This window comes from Mesoplodon bidens (assembly GCF_964165515.1).
Source record: "Mesoplodon bidens genome assembly, chromosome: 2".
Taxonomy (NCBI): Eukaryota; Metazoa; Chordata; class Mammalia; order Artiodactyla; family Ziphiidae; genus Mesoplodon; species Mesoplodon bidens.
In genome coordinates, this window is record NC_138177.1 from 86,930,538 (window position 1) to 86,951,482 (window position 20,945).

Consider the following 20,945-nt stretch of genomic DNA (forward strand, 5'->3'; position numbering starts at 1 on the left):
TTGGTGACCCCTGATCTAAACTAAGCTCACAGAAAACTTGGTGACAGCTCACATATGAAGTTAGGAGCCATTGAGAACTCTTAGGTTGCCAGTAGTTATGACTACAACAGTCATGTGATTCCCCTAAGAAGTGGAATTCACACGTGGAGAGTTAAGTCTATTGTGTTTTTTTTTTTTTTTTTTTTTTTTTTTTTTTTTTTTTTTTCTTTTTGCGGTATGCGGGCCTCTCACTGTTGTGGCCTCTCCCGTTGCGGAGCACAGGCTCCGGATGCGCAGGCCCAGCGGCCATGGCTCACGGGCCCAGCCGCTCCGCGGCATATGGGATCCTCCCAGACCGGGGCACGAACCCGTATCCCCTGCATCGGCAGGCGGACTCTCAACCACTGCGCCACCAGGGAGGCCCCCTAGTCTATTGTGTTTGTGGTAAGGAGACTGAGGCAAGGACACAGCTAGTCTTACCATCCGTTACTCCCTTTAGTTTTATTTCAGCTAGACCATTCATGATTCTCTATATAGATCTTATTCTTCTCCTTATTTGTTCCTTTGCGTACTTTGTTTCTTTCATCTAAAATATCTCTCTAAAAAAGAAAATAAAACACTGTGTGAAAATTTAATAAAAATACGTCTCCAAAATAGCTTTGATTGTAGTAGAGGATGAAAGTGAGATTGAATTGAATGTCAACATATGTATTTTATTTTTCACTCAGCTTTTAGAATGATTCCATACCCACTAGAGAAAGGCCATCTATTTTATCCTTATCCCAGCTGCACAGAGACTGCTGATAGAGAGCTATTACCTCGTAAGTAAATATTCAAGTTTTCCTAAATTTAAAATTAGTTGTGAGATTGTTTTTCATAGTATTCTCCCATTTTAAAAGTACCTCTGGTTGAAATTCAGGATGCTGTTTAAATACTATTTTAGCCACCTCTTGGATGTAGTTGCATAATTTAGTTCATTCCTGAATATTTTTTGGGTAAAACCCTGTGCTAGATGCAATGAAGGACACAAAGATTAAAGATATCAAAAAAAAAAAGCAGTCATCTTACAAACAATTAAAGAAGAAATAATACCAATCCTTCAAAAACTCTTTTTAAGAAATAAAGGAGGAACACCCCCCAACTCATTCTGTGAGACCAGCATTACCCTGACACCAAAATCAAACAAAAAGCATTACAAGAAAGCTATATCTTTCATGAATATAGACACAAACATCTTCAACAAAATGTTAACAAACTGAATCCACCAACATGTAAAAAGGATTATATTCCATGACCAATTGGGGTTTACCTCACAAATGCAAGGTTGCTTTAACATCTGAAAATGTAATAGAATAAAGGACAAGAGATGCAGAAAAGCATTTGACAAAAATCTAACACCCATTCATGATAAAAATTCTGAACAAACTGGGAATAAAAGGGAACTTCCTCAACCTGATAAAGAGCATCTATGAAAAACCCACAGCTAAGATCATACTTAATGGTGAAAGACTGAATGCTTTCCTGCTAAGATCAGGAACAAGACAAGGATGTCTGCTTTCTTCTATTCAGCATTGTACTAGAGGTTCTAGTTAATGCCGTCAAGCAAGAAAAAGAAATAAAAGGCATTCATGTTCGAAAGAAAGAAGTAAAACTGTCCTTATTCACAGGTGACATGATCTTCTGTGCAAGAAATCCTAAGAAATCCATAAAAATACTATTAGAACTAATAAACAAGTTCAGCAAGGTTGCAGGATGTAATTATACAAAACTCAGTCGTTTATTTATATACCAGCAATGAACAATCCAAAATGAAAATTAGAAAACAGTTCCAATCACAGTAGCATCAAAAAGAACAAACAATTTAGGAATAAATTGAACAAAAGAAGTGTGAGACTTGTATACTAAAATCCACTAAATACTGCTGAGAAAATCTAAGTAAATTGAGAGACAGTCCACGTTTATGGATTGAAAGACCCAATATTATTTATATGACAGTTCTCTTCAAATTGATCTATAAATTCAGTACAATTCCTACAAGTTGACAAGCTGATCCCAAAATTTATATGGCAAAGTAAAGGACCCAGAACAGTCAAAACAATCTTTACAAAGAAGAGTGAAGTTGGAGGGACTATACTTCCCAGTTTTAAAAAGAGCAGTCAAAGAGTCAGGAGGAGAACCAGAAATACATAGGGTTATGATTGCTGAGAGTGTTTTCGTCTAGTTCCTGCTTTCAGGAAGCCAAACTTTTGAAAGAATAGTCTGTACTTTTTGTCTCAGCTGCCTTATCATCCACTCAGTCTTTTTCTCTGTGAGCTGGTAAATTTCTGTTTAATTTTCCTTTTTTTAAATTTAACTGATAGGTAAGTATGCTGAAAGTTATAATCGCTAGTTTCCTCTTACGATATCAATCTATACCACAGTTTTTACAATTCTGGGTCCATTAGAACTGAAGTCTAGGAAGGAAAGTTGCATTTTTACAACATCAGACTTAATGAGCTGAAAAGTTCAAACAGATAGATAAAAATTTAGGAGAGATTATGGAAGTTGAGTATGCTGATGTTTTTCTCCCAGGGTTTTTTATTTTTGAGTATGTTGCACACATCCGTGTGTGTGTATGTAGGTGTGTATATGCTTAAATATTTTATTATTTAATCTATTTAACATATACATACGTAGCCTTTATATTTTGTATCTCTACATATATGGGGCTAAGATATATTTGTAAGTTATATATAATATGTATATTATTAAATATATATGTTATATAAATAGTAAATGTTGCAGGCATTCTTTGGGTATAAGAGAGCCACTTGAAACTAGCTTTAAAATAAAGAGAATTTGTTGGAAGAAGACTGGATTATCTCAAGGAACCCAAAGGCAACAATTAGAGTTGCACCTCAGAAGAGACTAGAACCAGAAACTAGAAGGCTATCAGGATTTCCAGGAGTCAGTTGTCCGTATATCTCTGTCTCTGACTGCCTTTTTCAGCCTCTCCTATTCTCACTTTCTTTTTTTTTCATTCCCCAACTCCATCTTTTCTTTGTATGAGCTCTCATTTCTGCTTCTGTCTGTATCTGCTTCATTTTTATCTTAATCTTTGCAGTTTGGCTTTCCCTTTTTAGACACTCATGTAGCCAAACTTGATACCCCCATACAGCTCTAAGTTTACATGTCATCTGTTCATGCAAATAATACAGAATGAAGAATATCTCAATCCCACTTCTACAACTTCTGGGAGAGTAAATCACATTTACCAGGTGTTCATCCCTGATCCAATCAGCTGTGGCGCAGGGACAGGATCAGGTCATGTAAACAAAATTGCCAAAATATCTCATTCCCTCTACATCTCTCTACATCACAAAACTTGACTTGGGAGTCATCATTTTCTAGGCATGAATGAGATCACTAAGGGAAACTGTAAAGAGTGTGAGAAGTAAACTAAGGGTGAACCATGATGAAAATGTCTAAGGGATGGGTGGCCGATAAGGAGTCAGAAGATTCAGTGAAGGAGTGGCCAGAGATACAGGACAAGAACCAGAACTAGATTCCTAGAAACTAAAAGGAGGAAAAAATTAACAAGTGAGGAGGAGTATCCGAGGTACTTAGTAAGGTAATTACTGAGAAGAATCCATTGACTTCGGCAGTTAGAAGGTCATTAGTGTTAGAAATTTTTCCTTTCCTGTTACGGTGGTGATAGTAGGTATTGTTTTTCCATTTTAATGGGAACAAGGATATTTAAGGCAAAGGAAGGAATCTTTAATTGCGGAACATCAGTATACAAGAGTGTATTATGTTAGGCTAATACATTTAGCCTAAAATTATGCCCCCCCTCCAATCGTTACAGAGGTTGACTGATATAAGGCCGTCTTTCATAGTAATGTGAATAAAATCAAGGTTGTTATTGTTATGTATTGTCAGAGCCATAGGCTACAAGAAGAGAACTTGCTTTTTGGCAGGCCTTTATTATTTCTAGGGTTCTACTCATTTGCACATTCTAGAAGGTAGGAGAGGAAGGATATTCTGGGGGTTTTAGTTTGATTATATTGTATATTCTTAGAGTATTTTTTCTGTCTCTGACTATGATAGAATGAACAAATTTTTAATAATGTGGAGTTTTAATACCCAAGAGTACTTAATGTTTTTTGTTTTCAATTCTCCTTCAACCTTGATATGACTTACAGCATTCTGGAATTTGCTTATGAACCTCATAAGTTCAGACTTGAACTATTCCCTTAGTTCACATAGCTATTTAGTTGTCTTTTATGCCTCCTGATAAATTTTTCTCTACAAGCCAGTGATGAAATTTGAACTTTACTTCCAAGGGAGTGTTTCTGTACTAGTCATCCATTATTTTGGTGTATTAGCCAAACATTGACTGACAAATGAATCTACGGAAAGCAATCCAAAAAGAAATAATTGGATCTCTCCTATAGTATAAAAATTTCATATTTTAGAAAATTATCCTATTAAAGCTATATAGTTTTCTACCTTAAAAAGTAGGAATAATACTATCTATCTCCTAGGGTTATTGAAAAAATTAAACTAATATAAATTACTTTGTGAGCCACAAAATGCTACAGTTTAATTATTATTATTAATTGTGCTGTCTCTCACACGAAAGCAATTATAGTAACCATTGGCACATATAAGTATTTGTTCCCTGTCTTTGCAAATATGGTTTGTATCTTTTGATTTGCTGGAAGAAGTTGGCCTCTAATGGCTGAGGGACAGAGCAGGAGGAACTGGCTGCTTTTTTGGGTGCTGAAAGCACAATGTTGTCCACAGCTTCTAATGTTTCCAACTAAAAAAAATTCAGACTTGGTGTCCTTTTACTTTAAACATGACTCAAGGCTCTGGAAATTTTCTGGATTTTTAATGAGTTTGCTTTTCGGTATATACTTTCTGAAGATAGTATAAGACATAAAAAAAATCCTGGCTACTGAAGGAAACTTAGGTGTAATCTTCCCTGTGAATCATTATGTTTTAAAAAGTTAAATTTATAGCTGACCTCGATTCAGCACTGAATTAGTCATTCCTTTCTTATGCAGGATATTACATCAGGAATTCCTAGGTTTGTGTCCAACCCTGAGCAGTCAACTGAAGTCCCAGAATAACTCGCAGTTTAACATACATTTATTGAGTACCTACTGTCTGCCAGTCATTGTAATAGGCTCCTCTCAGTATTGTTATTCAAGTGTTTTCAAATTTCAAATAACGTAAAACTACCTGAATACTATTGGTAATGAAATATCCAATCATTAGAAAAATAATACCTGAGTAAATGTGCGAATGTGGTAAAATAAGACAAGGGACTCCATTTATGTTCAGAATCCTAGGGCTTTGGTGTTCTGGTTAGATTTTTACAGTGCTCAATGAAATGCCACATATAGGACACTTATTAATAACTGGGTAAAACTGTTAACTTATTGTTCTGGTAAATCTCCAACCACACGTCTGTCTCTTGATCTCTATACTTATCTCTGAGCTCCCAAAGATCAAAATTATAACAACACCTTTATAAAGGGCTTATAGTGTTCATCATAACAACTCCATAGAAACTACTAGAGGGTTTAGCAACTTATTCAAGATCACACAGCTAATAAGTGACAAAGCTCTTTTTCAAAACCACCTCAGCATGACTACAATTACTGTTCTTTCCCACAGTGCCATCCTATTCCCAGTTCCCGACAGTCGTCTGGCTATATAGGTGTTCTGTTGATGCTAGAGAAAATAATGGATAATAATTTCCTTCTCCCTTGCTTGACCAGAGACTTCTTGTTCTTTTTTTAAAAAACATTTTCCTTTTTAGTTTTTATACATGGATTTCATTTGAAAATATTAAAACTGGCTTACACTGTATTCTGAAATAAAATCCATTTCTGTCTTTTCTCCCTTGCAGCGTTTCATCATGTTTCTGTTTACCCAAAGAAGGAGCTTCCTTTTTTCATCCATTTCACAGCAGGCCTATGTTCTTCTACAGCAATGATAGCTCTTCTCACACACCAGTTTCCTGAAGTCATGGGTGTTTTTGCTAAAGCTGTAAGTATGATCTCAAGGACCTGTGCAGAGTATTTGTAAAACACACAAGAAACCATCTCTGATCTGTTTGTGCTGAACCAGCTGAGCAGTGAAGATATTTGTTATAGTAAATTACAGGAATTGATTTGTAAAGTTGCTGCCATAAATATGTCAAACATAAGATTTTGGTGATTTGAGCTGTATTTTTGTTGCTTAGAAGCTTAGAGAATACAATGGCATAACATTATAAAGTTGGTCTTTGTAGATCACTTTTGGTGGTAAGCATAGCCCTTGTTACTAGCTAAAGAATAATCCACCCCTTTTAAATGCATTTTCTTTGGCATTTAAAAAAAATCCCTTGTTTTGTACAGAAGCCTTTTGATTTTTCCATTTAAATGAAATCATTAATTCTCAGGATTTGGTGAATGTTAAATTCAAGAGTACAACTAGGATGAAGAATAAGTAGGTAAGGTGGGACAGTTGCGACATTTGCCCTGGGTTCAGAATGTGCCTCTTTACTCAAAATTTCACCCTGTTTTTATATCTACATGTTCTTAGTGATCTCCCAACCTTGGGTGTAGAACCATGTACAGACCTTTATTTTTATTTTTACCCTTTAGTTTTGAACTGCTTCCCCATTTCTGGACCCAGGTCCAGAAAGTATTTGAGGACTGATATTAGAGAGAGTATCCCATGATTATTTACTTCTCCACATAAACCTGTTAATTAATGTCACTGGCTCAAAGCAAAATTACCAAAGATAAGTCCCTGTAAGTCTCCAAGCCTTTTAAAAAATGTGTCTTGTATATCTTTGTATTTTTACCAACTAATAAGAATTCAAACCCCAAAAGAAAATGTTAATTCATTATATTCCCAAATAGAAAAGCACTGAGAACCATAGAAATACTAGGCCTTACTTGGTAATGTAACTTCTATATTTTTGTCTATGTGCCTCCATTCTAACTCCCTGTTTCCTCACACTTTCTTTTCCTGCATTAAGAGTTTATTTTGTGCCTTAAAGATTAGTTGGTTTTCTTCTGGCACCAGTAGTAAGAGCACTGGTTTCTCTTTTTCCCTGAGGGTCAACTGTATAATGTGTTAAGTTGCCACTGGCTGTAGGCCTAGGAGTCTGAGACTACACTTGATTCTGGGTCAGCCTTCAAGAAGGATGACTTTTTACTGTGTTCAGGGAATATAGATATTTGGGTTGGAAACTGACTGTTCTGCTTCCTTTTAGTATAAGGAGAAAGCTTAGTGATCATACCATAGCTCTGTTGCTTGCAGTGGTGCTGACTGGGGAGCGAGTGTGTCTCAAACTGAAATGACTTCACAGTGTAATCTGGCATGGAAAAAAATGGACTAGACAGAGAGTCTTGTCAATTTAACAACCAGAAAAAAATATGCAGCTGTGTATTTGAGATCACAGGAAAGCAGTGGGAGAGATGGTCCTTGGGTTTCTCTCAGGGCAGTGGGAAGGAGGTAAAATAGAGAGAGGAGGAAGATCTAGAATCTGGAGTAGAGATGTAGTCATTGTTAGTAGTGTACTTCCATGAGGTACTGGCTAAAGTTAATGTGGAGTGTACTCACTGTTTGCTCTATTCATCAGTGTTAATATATATAGTATATATATAGTGTCTGCCTTTACCTAAGAGATCTCTGATACACCAGAAGAGCCTTTAAGATTGCATAGCACAAGCTCCTAGCAGTGTCCAAAAATGAATAATTATACATTTGAAAGTGGAAGCTTCTTTTTTAGACCAAAAGTTATTAATTTACTGTGATTCTAGTTGATGAACAATAAACAGGCATTTGTTTACTATCTTTTGGTATTTGTTGGTAGTGTATAGTGTTTAAAATGTGCCTGACAGCAAACTTTTACAGCCACGTTTTGTCCTTGTGGCCTTTACATGTACATTTTAAATTCCTAAAAGTTAAGTATTTACTGAAAGTACCTGCAAACCGATATTTGTTATGCAGCAGTTCCAAGGGCAGTTCCATTTAAGAATTAATGGGAAATGATTATAGGCAGGCTCCAGCTTATAAACTCAATATACAAATACCTCAACAGACAGACAGCGAGAAAACTAGAGGCTCAAATTCTGCTTCTTCACCACTTAATATAGTGTGGTCTCTGCCCCAGGAGCATTACCGTCACCCAAGAACTTGTTAGAAACGCAGAACCACAGGCACCACTCCAGCCCTCCTGAATCTGCATTTTAACAAGATCCTCAGGTGATCCTATGTACACTTTTAAAACTTGAGAAGTCCTGCTTTACTCTACCCCCAATAAGAAGAATTTAGAATTCCTGGATAGTGCCACCTTATCAAGGTGGAGAAGGGGTAGGATTGTAGAGTTGTTATGAACATAGGCTCTGGAGCCAGACTGCTTTGCTTTGGATTCCAGCCCTGACACTTATTGGCTGTGCCACCTTGGGTAAGTTGCTTAACATTCCCCCCCCAACCCCGCATTGTAAAATGAGAATAGTACTACCTCATGGGTTTTTGTGAGGGTTAAATGAGTTTAAAATTTATCAAGTGTTTAGAACTGTGTCTGCTGACAGTAAAAACTAGGTGTTAGCTGTTGTTGCCATTGTCGTTGTCATCATCATCACTAAAGTGCAGCTATAGTGGGAAACCCTACCCCCTTCATGTTTGGAGGAGCCATGTTCTACTAGTAAACTCAAAATGCATTTTTCCATAGAAATGGTGGTTAAGTATCATTTAAACAATACTGTTAGTACTATACTTCTGTTACATTATGTGTACCAGAAAGTGGAGAAATGTTTCAAATTCTAGGCACTACGCACTAGCAAAGTGCCTTATAGAGCAGAACCAATTGATAAGTTGCAAATTGCCTGTGTTAAAATTTTCAGTTAGGTCAGATATTTGATAGCCAAGTACAGTATCAGTGAAGTACAGAAATCAATGAAGAATCTTTGAAACATATTTGTTCTTCTATTTAGTAAGGCAAAGCAATTTAAGAAAATTTCCTAAGTTCCTTCCATTGTTGCCATTGTCTCTTCCTCATCTAATATCTTTTTGTATTAGCTCACATGCTAGAGTAAATTAAGTTTGAATTTGTTAAAATGCATTTGTTACAAAAATTGCCTTTTTGTGAAGCAAGGCAGTAGGGATTAATGATTTTTAATAATCCTCACTGAACATCAGATTTAGATAAATGGAAGGGAATGCACTAGAATGGGCAGTGGTTTTAGTGCCCCTTCTTCTTTTGCATGATATTAAGCTATATGGAAGAAGACTTCATTTTCAGCAAGTTAGGACTTTTTCCTGATTTTTCTCCTCGCCGGATATTAGACATAGAGCAATGAAAAAAAAAATTGCATAAATCCCTGGGGATGTGGAATGTGCTGATATCAGAGTTGATATTCTCTTAAGACCAGAATTCCTGAAAAAGGAAAAATTGCTTTTAAGTGGTAGATCACTTTCTCACCTGCTTTGAAGCCTGCTGGGTTAAATATGAGAGTTCAAAGTAAGGGTAGCCAGCAAACCAATGAACTGGAATCTGATTCTGCTTATCTGAAAGGCGCTTCTTTATTTAAGAGCAGCACTGCCCTCTCCTTAGAGAACCAATCTTCATCTACTCTGGCCTCTTTCATTTCTCTTTTGCAAGAAAAGCTTTCTTCTTAGTAAGCCTTGGGAGGGCATATTACAGCAGTGAAAAGACTGAAGATGGTCTTTGGGAATTTCATTAACTTACTGATAAATTCAGGCTTGTAGCATGTGACTTTTTAGTGCTTTGAATTCCCAAGTGTGTTTGAATATAAAAATCCCTAGTTGCATTTTAACTGAATGGGGCAGCCTTTGCAATGTTGGCAGAAAAGATGTTATGGGTAAAGACAGAAATCAAAAAGATTCCCAAATAAATTGTTTGTTTCACTAAGGCAAAACTTGGTTAAAATTTGTTTCACTGAACACATATTGTAGCTGCGCTGGGGTGGGAATGGGCCCAGTTTCCACATATTTCTACTAATCTTTACGTGGGAAAATGTGGTTAGACAGGCCAGTGATGAATTTCTGAGCAACTCATAATTGGCTGGCTCCACTGTAACTAGGGCCTAACAATCTGCTTGATTAATTCTTTAAGTACTACATTAGCCAAGTTTGCATGATTTCCAAAGATATAGAAGGTCAGATGTTATACTAACAAAAGACCTCTCTACAGAATGTCTCACTGGGATTTCTTCAGCCCCTTCCCAAAAATAATTAACATTTTTCTCCCCAGATTAAATTTTAAAAAATAATAAGCAGATATAAATGCTTGTTGTCTTTTACTGAACAGTGACCAGAACTTTTGAGAAGGTTTGTCCACAATTATCATTTTTTGCAGGGCAAAGATCGTCTTCATAACTAGGGGACTTGATAGACAATTATAACCATATATTGATATATACCAGTAGAAAAATATATATATATATATTAATTTAATTAATTTAATTTATTTATTTTTGACTGCATTGGGTCTTCGTTGCTGCGCGCGAGCTTTCTCTGGTTGCGGCGAGTGGGGGCTACTCTTCGTTGTGGTGCGTGGGCTTCTCACTGCAGTGGCTTCTCGTTGCGGAGCACGGACTCTAGGCGCGTGGACTTCAGTAGTTGTGGCTTGCAGGCTCTAGAGCGCAGGCTCAGTAGTTGTGGCACACGGGCTTAGTTGCTCCGCAGCATGTGGGATCTTCCTAGACCAGGGCTCGAACCTGTGTCCCCTGCATTGGCAGGCAGATTCTTAACCACTGAGCCACCAGGGAAGCCCGAAAAAAATATTTTTAAAGGTTCCTAATTTTCCATTGTCATAACCAGTGATGTGAAATCTGTTCATAGGTAAAAGATTTTTTTTATATTCTTCATCTGACTTCATTAATACTAAAAAACCTATGAGAGTTGCATTCTTCTTTATTAAATACATAGGGCCCCATTTAGAAATTAAACTGACAATTAAAATGTTGCTTTACTTTGTTTGAAAATGGATTATTTTCCAGAACTAATATAGTTTTAAAAACATTTTGAATTGTAACTAAACTTAAATTCCTGTAAAATACTCTTCTATAACCATGCTGTTTCCACAGTAATATATCTGAGGTATTTCCCAGAGAATATCCTGATAATAAAATGAGCCTATTGTGACAGGTCTAAAATTTTAAATGTTTACACTTTTGTTCCGTTGTTAGTGCTGCTAAAGTCTTTATTTGGGCAGTCTGGCATATTCCAATTTTGATTTTCTGAATTAACTGGGATATTTGTAGCAAGAGAAAAGTTGTTCTCTACTTTTTATAAGGGTAATTTCTCATGCTTCATCCTCATTGTTATCCTCCAAAAAGAACCAGAATGAGAAATTTGTGAAATTGCTAATGTTCTTCTTTATCCAAATTTTCTAAGTACTGAACTCTTCAAAGGCAACAACAACAACAACAACAATAATAATAATAATAATAAAAGTTAGGGTAATGTACTTTTTAATGCATGTCTGTATCCCTTCCCCAGGATTTAATCAGTTTTGAAGTTTGTGGAAAGCACCCTCTTTCCCTATTAAACATGTGCTTGACAAGTGTGAAGTTCACAAAAGCTCTCCCTGAATTTATTTGGCAGTATATTTAATCATCTTTCCCCCCTCAAAGTGAAAGTCTCAGTGCCAAAGTCTAAGACATCCTGTCACTAACTTCTACTAATATATTTATTGTTAATTATTAGCACTTGAGGCAAATGGACTGCATAGCAGTTTTTAGAAGAGCTGTGCCCAGATATTGATGTAAATCACTCATTCCAAACCCATTACACTAGTGGTATTAGAATTCATATTAGGAAACCTACTGGGTTTTGTTTTAGAAAACATCTTTGTGTTTTGCAGACCCAGCATAATCCTCTAAATGGAGAGAATAATGGGTACAGAGGAAAATTAAAATCGTGAGGAATAGTTATTTTGGCTTTTTTCTTGAGTGGAATTTTGCCCCTTCCCCCACCAATCAAATTTCTAATGCTCAAAAGAACTAAATTAGTGCAACTACTTAATATATTACAATTCTAAACCAAGAATAACATGGACTTCATTAGTTTTCTTTTTTTAAGAGTTTATACTTATACTGTCATTTATGCTTACCAGAAGCATTGGAGGACAGGACAGACTGTGATCTTCCAATGTAATAGATGAGGAACTTTGAGCCGTTAAAGATAAGAGAGTTCCTTGAAATCACACAATAGATAGCCCTTTAGTCATATATATGCTTGGTTTCAAAAATATGTCACCTTACAACGTATACTAAAACAAGTACAAAAGAATAAATTTCAAACCAAATATAGTAATGCTGAGGGAATATAGACTGATGGAGTGATGATAGTAAATTGGCTTTGCTAGTGTCTTCCCATAGGAGATGAATTTGGAGAAGAGTTTTAAATAAAGAGGCCAATGTGGATTGTTAGAGAATAGAAAAGGCACTTAGATTGCAGAAGTGGTTAACTGCAAAGGTAGAAGTAGACAAATAAGCTACCTGGAAAATTCTTCATAGTATAAGCCTATTTGATGAACTCTGATGTTTTAAAATAAAGAATGCACATTTGCTTTTCTGTCTTCAAACTGATTCACTTTAATTTCATTCCTGCCCTGGCTAGTAAACCACTTAAGAAAGAACACTGTTTGATCATTTATATCACATACTCACACAACTGTATAAAGAACTTCAGCCTTTTTAACTGTCTGAAATACGCAGTAATACTGAAGAAACAGTAGGTACTCATTTGTAGTGATTCAGAGGGAATTTAATTAACTCTTTGAAATGGTAAAAAAAAAAAAGTCAATATAAACTACAAATCTATATCTTATGTTTCAACATCACTCTTCTTTCAAAATCAAAGGTGAAGTTTGTGAAGGACTGTGAGGGGAAGTTTAACTGAACGGAATAAACTTTTGGTCTATAGTAACATAACTCGTGGGGCTTTTTTTGTTTGTTTTGTTTTGTTTTGCTAAAGTGGGATTTTTAGATAGTAGATATACTTCTAGCAGTTGTAACAATACATGGGAAACTTCGATGTGTTCCTTAATGCTGATGAGGCCTCAGTGAAAGATTGGGTGTTAATGGTATTCTATCTGAATTTGAGGAAAAAATAATCTCTCTTAGTTCTATAATAATATTAAGATTGCCTTATGTCCATCTGGACAGCCACCTTCAAGAAAAGAAATTATTTGGGCTTCAGGTGATGCTCAACAAAATTAATAGAACTGATACTCAGAGAATTCAGACCACATAATCACCCTTTAACCTCATCCTGTAATTTCAAGCATTCTGGAAATGAAATGTATATGTACTATTCAAAGTGTAGAGAAGAGCTATATTCCCATTGAGCACTCTTGCATATTACAAATAGGATATACAGAGAAAGAAGCAGTTTAGGGCAGAATTTAAGAAGGGAGCATACTCTCATACTCTTTGTTAGGAACATGCCAGCTCTTGTTTTCATCTATTCAGTATGCTGGAGTCCCAGTTTCTTTCTGATGCCAGAGTTCAAGCTTTTACTCCCAGGTAGCAGCAGGTTTACAATTAAATTTTAATCCCTCAGTGTTGTTAAACTCCTACGTAGAGTATAGCCACAACTATTCTTGGCAGACAAATACACTGCTGTTTTTCCTTCAGTCACAGTGAGGTGGAAGAATGTTCTCTGGCTGGGGCGTGGATGAAGGCACTTTACTAATCTTATACATAATTCATCCTTGGTTGCTGGGGTATTCAAAGTTGAAACTCTGCCCTCTGATAAAATTCAGATGGATTTTTTATTTACTTGACTGTTATCCCTTTGGGATTTAGTCCTCATTGGGAGCCCAGGGATTCTAATTCAACAAAGCCCTAGCTGTGTAGACTTTTCTTATTAATTTGCTCTTGGTGTAATTTGCTCTTATAATACTGACTCTAAAAAAATCCAAAACCAAAAACCTGCACTAGAATATGCAGTTCAGAATCCTGGATACCCTGAAAAGATTCTTGTTTCAGTACTGGCTTATTGAATGAAAAGACTCCAGTAGGGCTTATCTTAATTTGTTTTCAAAGTTTAGTTTTTAAAGAGCCCCAGCATTTAAAAATATGTTAACTAATATTCTTTAACATGCTATAGTATGGTAATGATTATCCTGTAAAATACTGTAAGTTTTTGATGTTTGAATTCATTATATTCAGATGTTACTACTAATGAATTTGTTCATCATTCATTCAAGGAGCAGATATTTATTGGGCACCTTTATGAAATATAAAACACAATCCCTGTTCACAAATAACTCATAGTCTAGTAGTAAGGGGTTTAAGGTAGGCAAGACATGTATTAGTGTAAGACAGAGGCTACTGCCATAACAGTAGATTAGTTCATCCTTGCAGATTTATTCATTTGACTAGAAGTGACTGATGAGTTATTTTCACATGCCTCACATAAGATTTAGTGACCCAAAAAAGTCAATCTAGACTGATAGAGGCTTTTTCCTTTCAGTCAAACAAGAGGAAATAGAAGGAGGTCTCTTTATTTTATTCTTTTTCAGATATCGGACATGAAAGACTCATCCTTACACATAAATGATGAAGTTCGTGTTTTTGTAAACAGCAGTATTCATTATGTTCATCTGAATAGTTTAGAATTTATTAAAAAATGAAGTGCTCCACAACTCAAGATTGAAATAAGAAATGTCACCCCTCAGATTCATATAGTAGCTGCCGTAAGACTAAAGCCTATTATACTCATTCATTTTTATCTTTGTCTTTTATATCCTCTCATTCCTAATAATGATAGATTAATAAGGGCTAAGGACCATCCTGGTTTAGAAAATGAAAGTGTGATGTCAGAAGCAGAATGGGACAGCAAAGAGTTAGGACTAAAGACTTAGGTACAAAAGAGTTAGGTACTCATGTAACTCTGTGGACATGTGAGAAAGAAAGGGAAAGAACCACTCAGAATTTCCCAGAGCCCACTGTTCATGTCAAAGCTGTACCCTGCAGTGACTGATTCTGAAAATATATTAGGTTAATTAAGAAAACTAATAAAAGGATATTGGATTAAGGTACTAAAATAAGATGCCTTTTCCCTCTCTTCTAAGCTGAATTTTGCTGATCAATTCTGAATCCTGGATAATTCTACATTTTTACAGGAGGAACTGCCAAGATTTTCTCTCTATAAACAACTGAAAAAGATTTCCTATCTTTTTTTTTTTTTTTTTTTTTTGTGGTACACGGGCCTCTTACTGTTGTGGCCTCTCCCATTGTGGAGCACAGGCTCCGGACGCGCAGGCTCAGCGGCCATGGCTCACGGGCCTAGCCGCTCTGCGGCATGTGGGATCCTCCCGGACCGGGGCACGAACCCGTGTCCCCTGCATCGGCAGGCGGATTCTCAACCACTGCGCCACCAGGGAAGCCCAAGATTTCCTATCTTTATTGGGCTCAGTCAAGTATATGTACTGACTGGATCATTGGGGATATGACCTTGAAATACATATTAAAATATTTTTAAAAATCGGTACAGAACCTGTCCTTGGGGAATTTATCCTGCTAGGCATGTAATCATTAGATATGGTAAAATCATGAAAGTATATTGAGTAGAAGAGTAGGCCCAAGGCTGTACTAGAGGGTTGAAGAATATACTGATTTAACTCAGTGTGGCAGCAGAAGAAAGAAAGTGGGATGATTTGAACACAGACTTACAGGCAGAAGACCGCAGATCAGGCTCTGGAGTTAACTGGTAATTGTTACTTCTCTAGCAATTTATCTAAGCTTGCTATATCTTCTGGAATAAGTGGAAATTATTATTCTTTGGATAGATGAACAGAACATACATCTCCAAATAATGAATTAGATGCATGATGATATCTTCCATTTCAGAAGTCTGATCAGTAACATGCTGGTAAGGAGGCGCATTCATATTTCTGGGTTGTGAGGAGCCCACTCTCATCCATTCACCTGTGTTCCCGTTTATACTAGGCTGTGTCTGCTAACATTAGGTCTCTAAAGAAAAACTTAGGTAAACTCCAGACCCCCTAAGTTCCTGTGAACTACCCCCTACTCCCATAGGACTTCAATGAAGATAATGAACACTGTTTTTTTAACTTTTATCTTTCACATGGCATTTAGAGTAATAATATCTCATTTGGTCTCAAGCTCCATATTGAATTATTTTCTAAAAAATTGCTTTGGAGCAGTAACTTTTCCCTGGTTGCTTAACCAGTCATACAAGTTGAGACGTATGTCTCTATGCCTGTTTTATAATAGCTGCTCTGGGAGAACAGATGAAAAATAATAAGTTAGTAAGATATTTTATGAGTATTGAGATCCCTTCCATTCAGAAATGTAAATAAAATAACCAGCATGAGCAATCAGCTTATGTCAGATTCCATGGGTTTATGTTACATAGGGAAATTATAGTGCAACCTGAAACATGCTTCTTAATGAATTCATAGTGGTGTCACAGTTGAATGTAAACCCTTGAGCTTTTCTATTGTGAAGGGTTTCAGAAATCACCTTTTATAAACTGCCTAGGGGAGGAGGAAAATACCAAGATGATACCAACAAATGCTATCGCTTAAATGGTTGCCTCCCTTCCAGCACTAACTAAATTGTGCCAGTTAAGTAAAGCAGAAATTTAAGATACTGCTCACCTTTTGGCTTATTCAATGTTCATAAATATAATTTTTATATATACATATATATGTATAAATGCATATATGTATATATACACACACACATACATTTCAATATTCTGTTTTTGAAAGTGGCACCAGGAAAATGCTGTGGAAGAACAGGGTTGCCCTTGCAGTTTTTGTCATCAGAGGTTAGGAAAGTTCAGTTAGGAAACTTGGCAGAAGCCCGATAAATAGCTCTGTTTTTACCTCCAACAAGTGCAAGAAGCCAGAGACCTAATTCGAAGTTTATGAAATCGGAATTTGTATCTTGTCTTTGGCTGTTGCTCTAGCACCCTGTAGTACACCAGAACTATCCTCTCACTTATTAGTAAACTGATTTTGCAGTCCCTAAAGCTCTTTCATAGCTCTCTTCCTATTCAGTATGGCCACAGCTATGGTGAATGTGCTAGCCTCAAAAGTCCAGTATGCCACACAGGATATAGGGGACCAGTCAAGTTTTAAGTTGGAGAGCCAGGGAGAGAAACATGTATTTTCTATTTTAAAGAGTTCCTTTTTTACATTCTAATTTCTTAAGAGTTTGGCTTGATTTGTGTCAGGTTCTAGGCCCGTAAACCTACATTAATGCATCACAGTTCTGGATAGGATATTTGATATCTCTTATTTACCCCAGAATCTCAAATGATAGGGAACTATGATTAATGATACTTAGCATTTTGTGGGTTTTACAGTGTAGCTGTCTTCTAGTCCCAGTATCTGTAACAAATGGACTCATCCTTGTGTTTTCCCATAGGTGCCCTGGTGTTTACTGACATAGATCAAGATGCTGTGTGGCTCTATAGGGAACTCTGAGCCATTTGACAGTCTGGGCACATGCAGTCACCTCACATTATTTAAGCCCTGATCTCAGCATTCTAATTTCTCTGTATTCTCCAGTGTATATAATATGTACTTGCTTGAAATTCCTTATATATTGCTTGCACATTCTTGCTTCTGAGTTTCAGCATAAACCAGTTCCTTCTATTTAGAATGCCTTCCTCTGTCTGCTCTCAACCAGGACATTCCTTATATTTTAAAAATCCAGCTCAAAAGCCACCTCCTATAGAAAGCCTGATTACTCTCATTCACCTGATTCCTTTATTCTGAGACTTCTGTTTCTCAGTGTTAGACTGTTTTGTCTCTTTGTAATTATTGCTTCTGTACATTGTCACCCAGCAAACATAACAGTTCTAGGAATCATGATCCTTCTGCATCCCCGTCTTTGTGCATTATACACAAACATTTTGAAGGCCTACTGACAACCTTTTCAATTTCCCCTGAGTTCTAGTCCACCTTCCATACCCTTTCCCTTTATTCATAGTTACATTCCTGGAGAAATGGGGCATGTGTTCAGGGTTTGGCCTCCACCTTAGCATGTGTATGGCAGCCTGCTGAATAGGTCCCCACAACTGGGCAGGATTTAACCCTTTGGTCTGACAGTCTCTGCATTCTATTCAGACACCTTCAAGAAGTAGACATGAGACCAGGAGTAGAGAAATTTCCACTGAAAGCTCAGTTAGCTTTTTATACAAGACCTCTGAAGCTGCTGTCGTCAGCAGCTCACTCGACACTCTCCTGCTCTGCCTCTTTTCCAGGAGTCAGGGTTAGTTTAAGAAAAAGCCTCTTGCTAGAAGCCATGACCTCGTACTTTTATCCCCTCCATCTGGTGTGCGGCCTCATGGGGCTGCGCTGCTATGCAGGAGGTGAGCAGTGGAATTCTTTAGATGATGACTTCTGAGCCCACATGCGGAGGCAGTGGGGGTGGGAAGCAAGGAGAACAGTGAGAGCCAAGATGGATGGACCAAAAAGTAAGGTTTGCTCTGGGAGAAATCCTAACTATAGGTAGACTGTTTTCATGAGGTGTTCTTCCCCTAGCTCAAGTGGGGGCCCAGGTCAGGGAGCTGTAGCATCCCAGATCTATGATTGATGAACATGGTGTTCCTGCAGTTTTCCTTTCTGCCTTCACAGTTGGGGTTCAGGAGTGGGATAGGTAGGATATGTGAGGGCTTAGGCTGTCTCTAATGGAATGCATTCCAGGGTTGAACAGGGAAGGGTTCCCCTTACACACATCATCTCTTGGAGCTGCTTTGTCTCACTGTCTCAGACCTAAACAGAAGTCCAGATTTTGAATGAGGGTAGGAGGAGGGGTTGAGAGCAGCAAAAGTTTTTGATCAAGTGAAAATCTGCTGTCTGCCCCATCTTACACGGGTTTCTCTGCAGGATAGATACTCCTTGCCTTGGTGTAGATAAATAGCTTGTCTTGGCTAGAGGTCCCAGGACTTTTACTGGGCTGTGAGTAGGCATCTGGCCTGGGACAGGACAGTTTTTTTAAGCACTCTCATTCCCTGTTCTTACTTTCCTAGACCAGGAGTTGACAGCATTTTTAAAAAGACTGAACTCTCAAAGGAAATTCTAATGCATACTTTAAAAGCCCAAAGCTTTCATAATTCCCTCTCATGGCTTCTCATGACGACTTCTGCTCTGTCTACACATTTAGCATCCCTTTAAAAGAACTAGATAAAACTACAACAAAAATTTAACTGTTAATCTGAAAAAGAAAAAAGGAATAGAAAGAATTAGGAACGAGAGCTGATTAAACATGGACCACTAAATGTAGTATAGTGATCATTTGGTGGTGGTGGTATTAGTGGCAGAAATGGCAAAAAGGGGGTTCATTGATGAGGTTAAGGAAGGCCTAAGCTGTTCCTTTCGTAAATTCTGCTCATGTATACTCTCCTAGGATATTTTGTATCAATTTCTGTCCTAAAGGTGCTGGGATTCTTGTGCCTCCAGCCCTAGGCACCCTCAGTCTTTGAGGAGAACACACAGGATTTGAAGTCAGAAGCCCTTGGTTTGAGTTCTGGCTGAGCCACTCAGTATCCACAGGACTTTGGACAAATCACAGAGCCTCTCTGAACGGCACCTGTACAATGAGCGTAATTCCTATCACAGGGTTGGTGAGACAATTACATATAAGCTAAAGTGTTTATACATGAAAAACCTTTTTATAAATATCACCGTAATTCTTGGGGAAGCCCCACCTTGAAAGTTGTCAAATAGAACAGCTGTGGATTAAACTATCTTTTTTATTCACTCAGCTTAGCTTTTCTGTTTGGTCAAGTCTGCTTACTGGGGTTGATGGTGTTGAGGTAAAGTCATCCAATTTTGGCTTCTTTTGGCCAAAGAGAGAGAACTCCCATGCCCAGCTGTTCTATCCATAGACTCGTAGGCAGAAGTGAGCAAAGGCAAATTTTAAGCCAGAACAGTTCAGAGTTAGGGGACAAAAGGGAGAATGCTTACCTTGCTTTCTCAAATCCAGGATGACTAAAACATCTTAAGTAAATGGGGAAGGACCACAGAGATGCTCAGAGATCATTTAAGCCATAAATGGGAAGTGGAAAAACGTACCTATACCCTCTCTTTTATCACTTTGACCTTTGGGGTCAGGGACAGGTATATTACTGACACCCCACTGGCCGTTACCTGAAACCTGCCAATCACCAGCTTCTGGGAAAGCTCAGTCTAGTGCAGCAACTGTGACATATTTACCCTAGTAAAGCCACTGCTTGCTCCCCTCTAGTGCCTTTCTCTTGTGGAGATCATCTCTGGAACCTAAACCTATCCTGTTTTCAAACCTAGTAAGAGTTAAAAACAATAACAGGTCATGAGCAGGAGGCCTGATAATCATACCTCGTGCAGTCATAGGAGACTGCCCTATCATTCATAGCATGTAGGACACGAATTGCACTCTCTCCAGCGTGAACCAGCCATGAGAAGTTCTACAGTCTCAGCCACTCTGCCTGGGTGGGAATTGTCCACTGTTGATCTCTTCTCTCCATGCCCTTTCTGTATCCTTCCCCTGCCACCTCCCAGAGGGGTGCCAAACCAACAGCTGCCTGCATGTTGATAATTTTATAATATTCCTTGGTTATAGCTGAACCCCTGTTACTGGTATGAGTTTTGAAGTGTTTGATTGAAATCTAGTTGCTTTTTTCTCTTTTTTTGTTGCTGCTGGGGAGAAGGAGGATGACTAGAACCCATATGCAGCCTGAGATATTTGTATATATATATCCTTACGGTTGTGCACAGGCTGATAGGAAGGGCAGAGTGAAAAGGAAACATCTCTTTCTTGTTTGCCAATATTGCTTCAAAGATGCCCAACCCCCATAGTAGCAGGCAGTTCCCGAGTGGAGGGTGGGGGCAGAGGCCTCCACCAAGGCCATCAATAACCAGGTGTGAGCTACAGGTCTCTGCATAATGTGAAGCTCTCCCGTATTTCATTTCTGAACCAGGGGGCGGC

At 37.7% G+C, this 20,945-nt stretch overlaps 1 protein-coding gene across 5 annotated transcripts in view; it reads left to right on the top strand.

Moving 5' to 3' along the window:
- The window catches only part of ST7L (suppression of tumorigenicity 7 like), a gene marked incomplete at its 5' end in the record, with an annotated part of 67,500 nt that extends 61,322 nt beyond the window's left edge, over positions 1–6,178 (top strand). For 4 of the 5 annotated variants that reach the window (XM_081225939.1, XM_081225938.1, XM_081225936.1 and 1 more), the window contains 2 exons: positions 708–800; positions 5,879–6,178. In XM_081225939.1, the coding sequence (XP_081082065.1) occupies positions 708–800; positions 5,879–6,057 (272 nt within the window). In that variant the 3' untranslated portion in view covers positions 6,058–6,178. The remainder of the gene's footprint in view (positions 1–707; positions 801–5,878) is intronic. The other variant, XM_081225937.1, reaches the window with a different exon arrangement.
- Between the last annotated feature and the right edge of the window lie 14,767 nt (positions 6,179–20,945).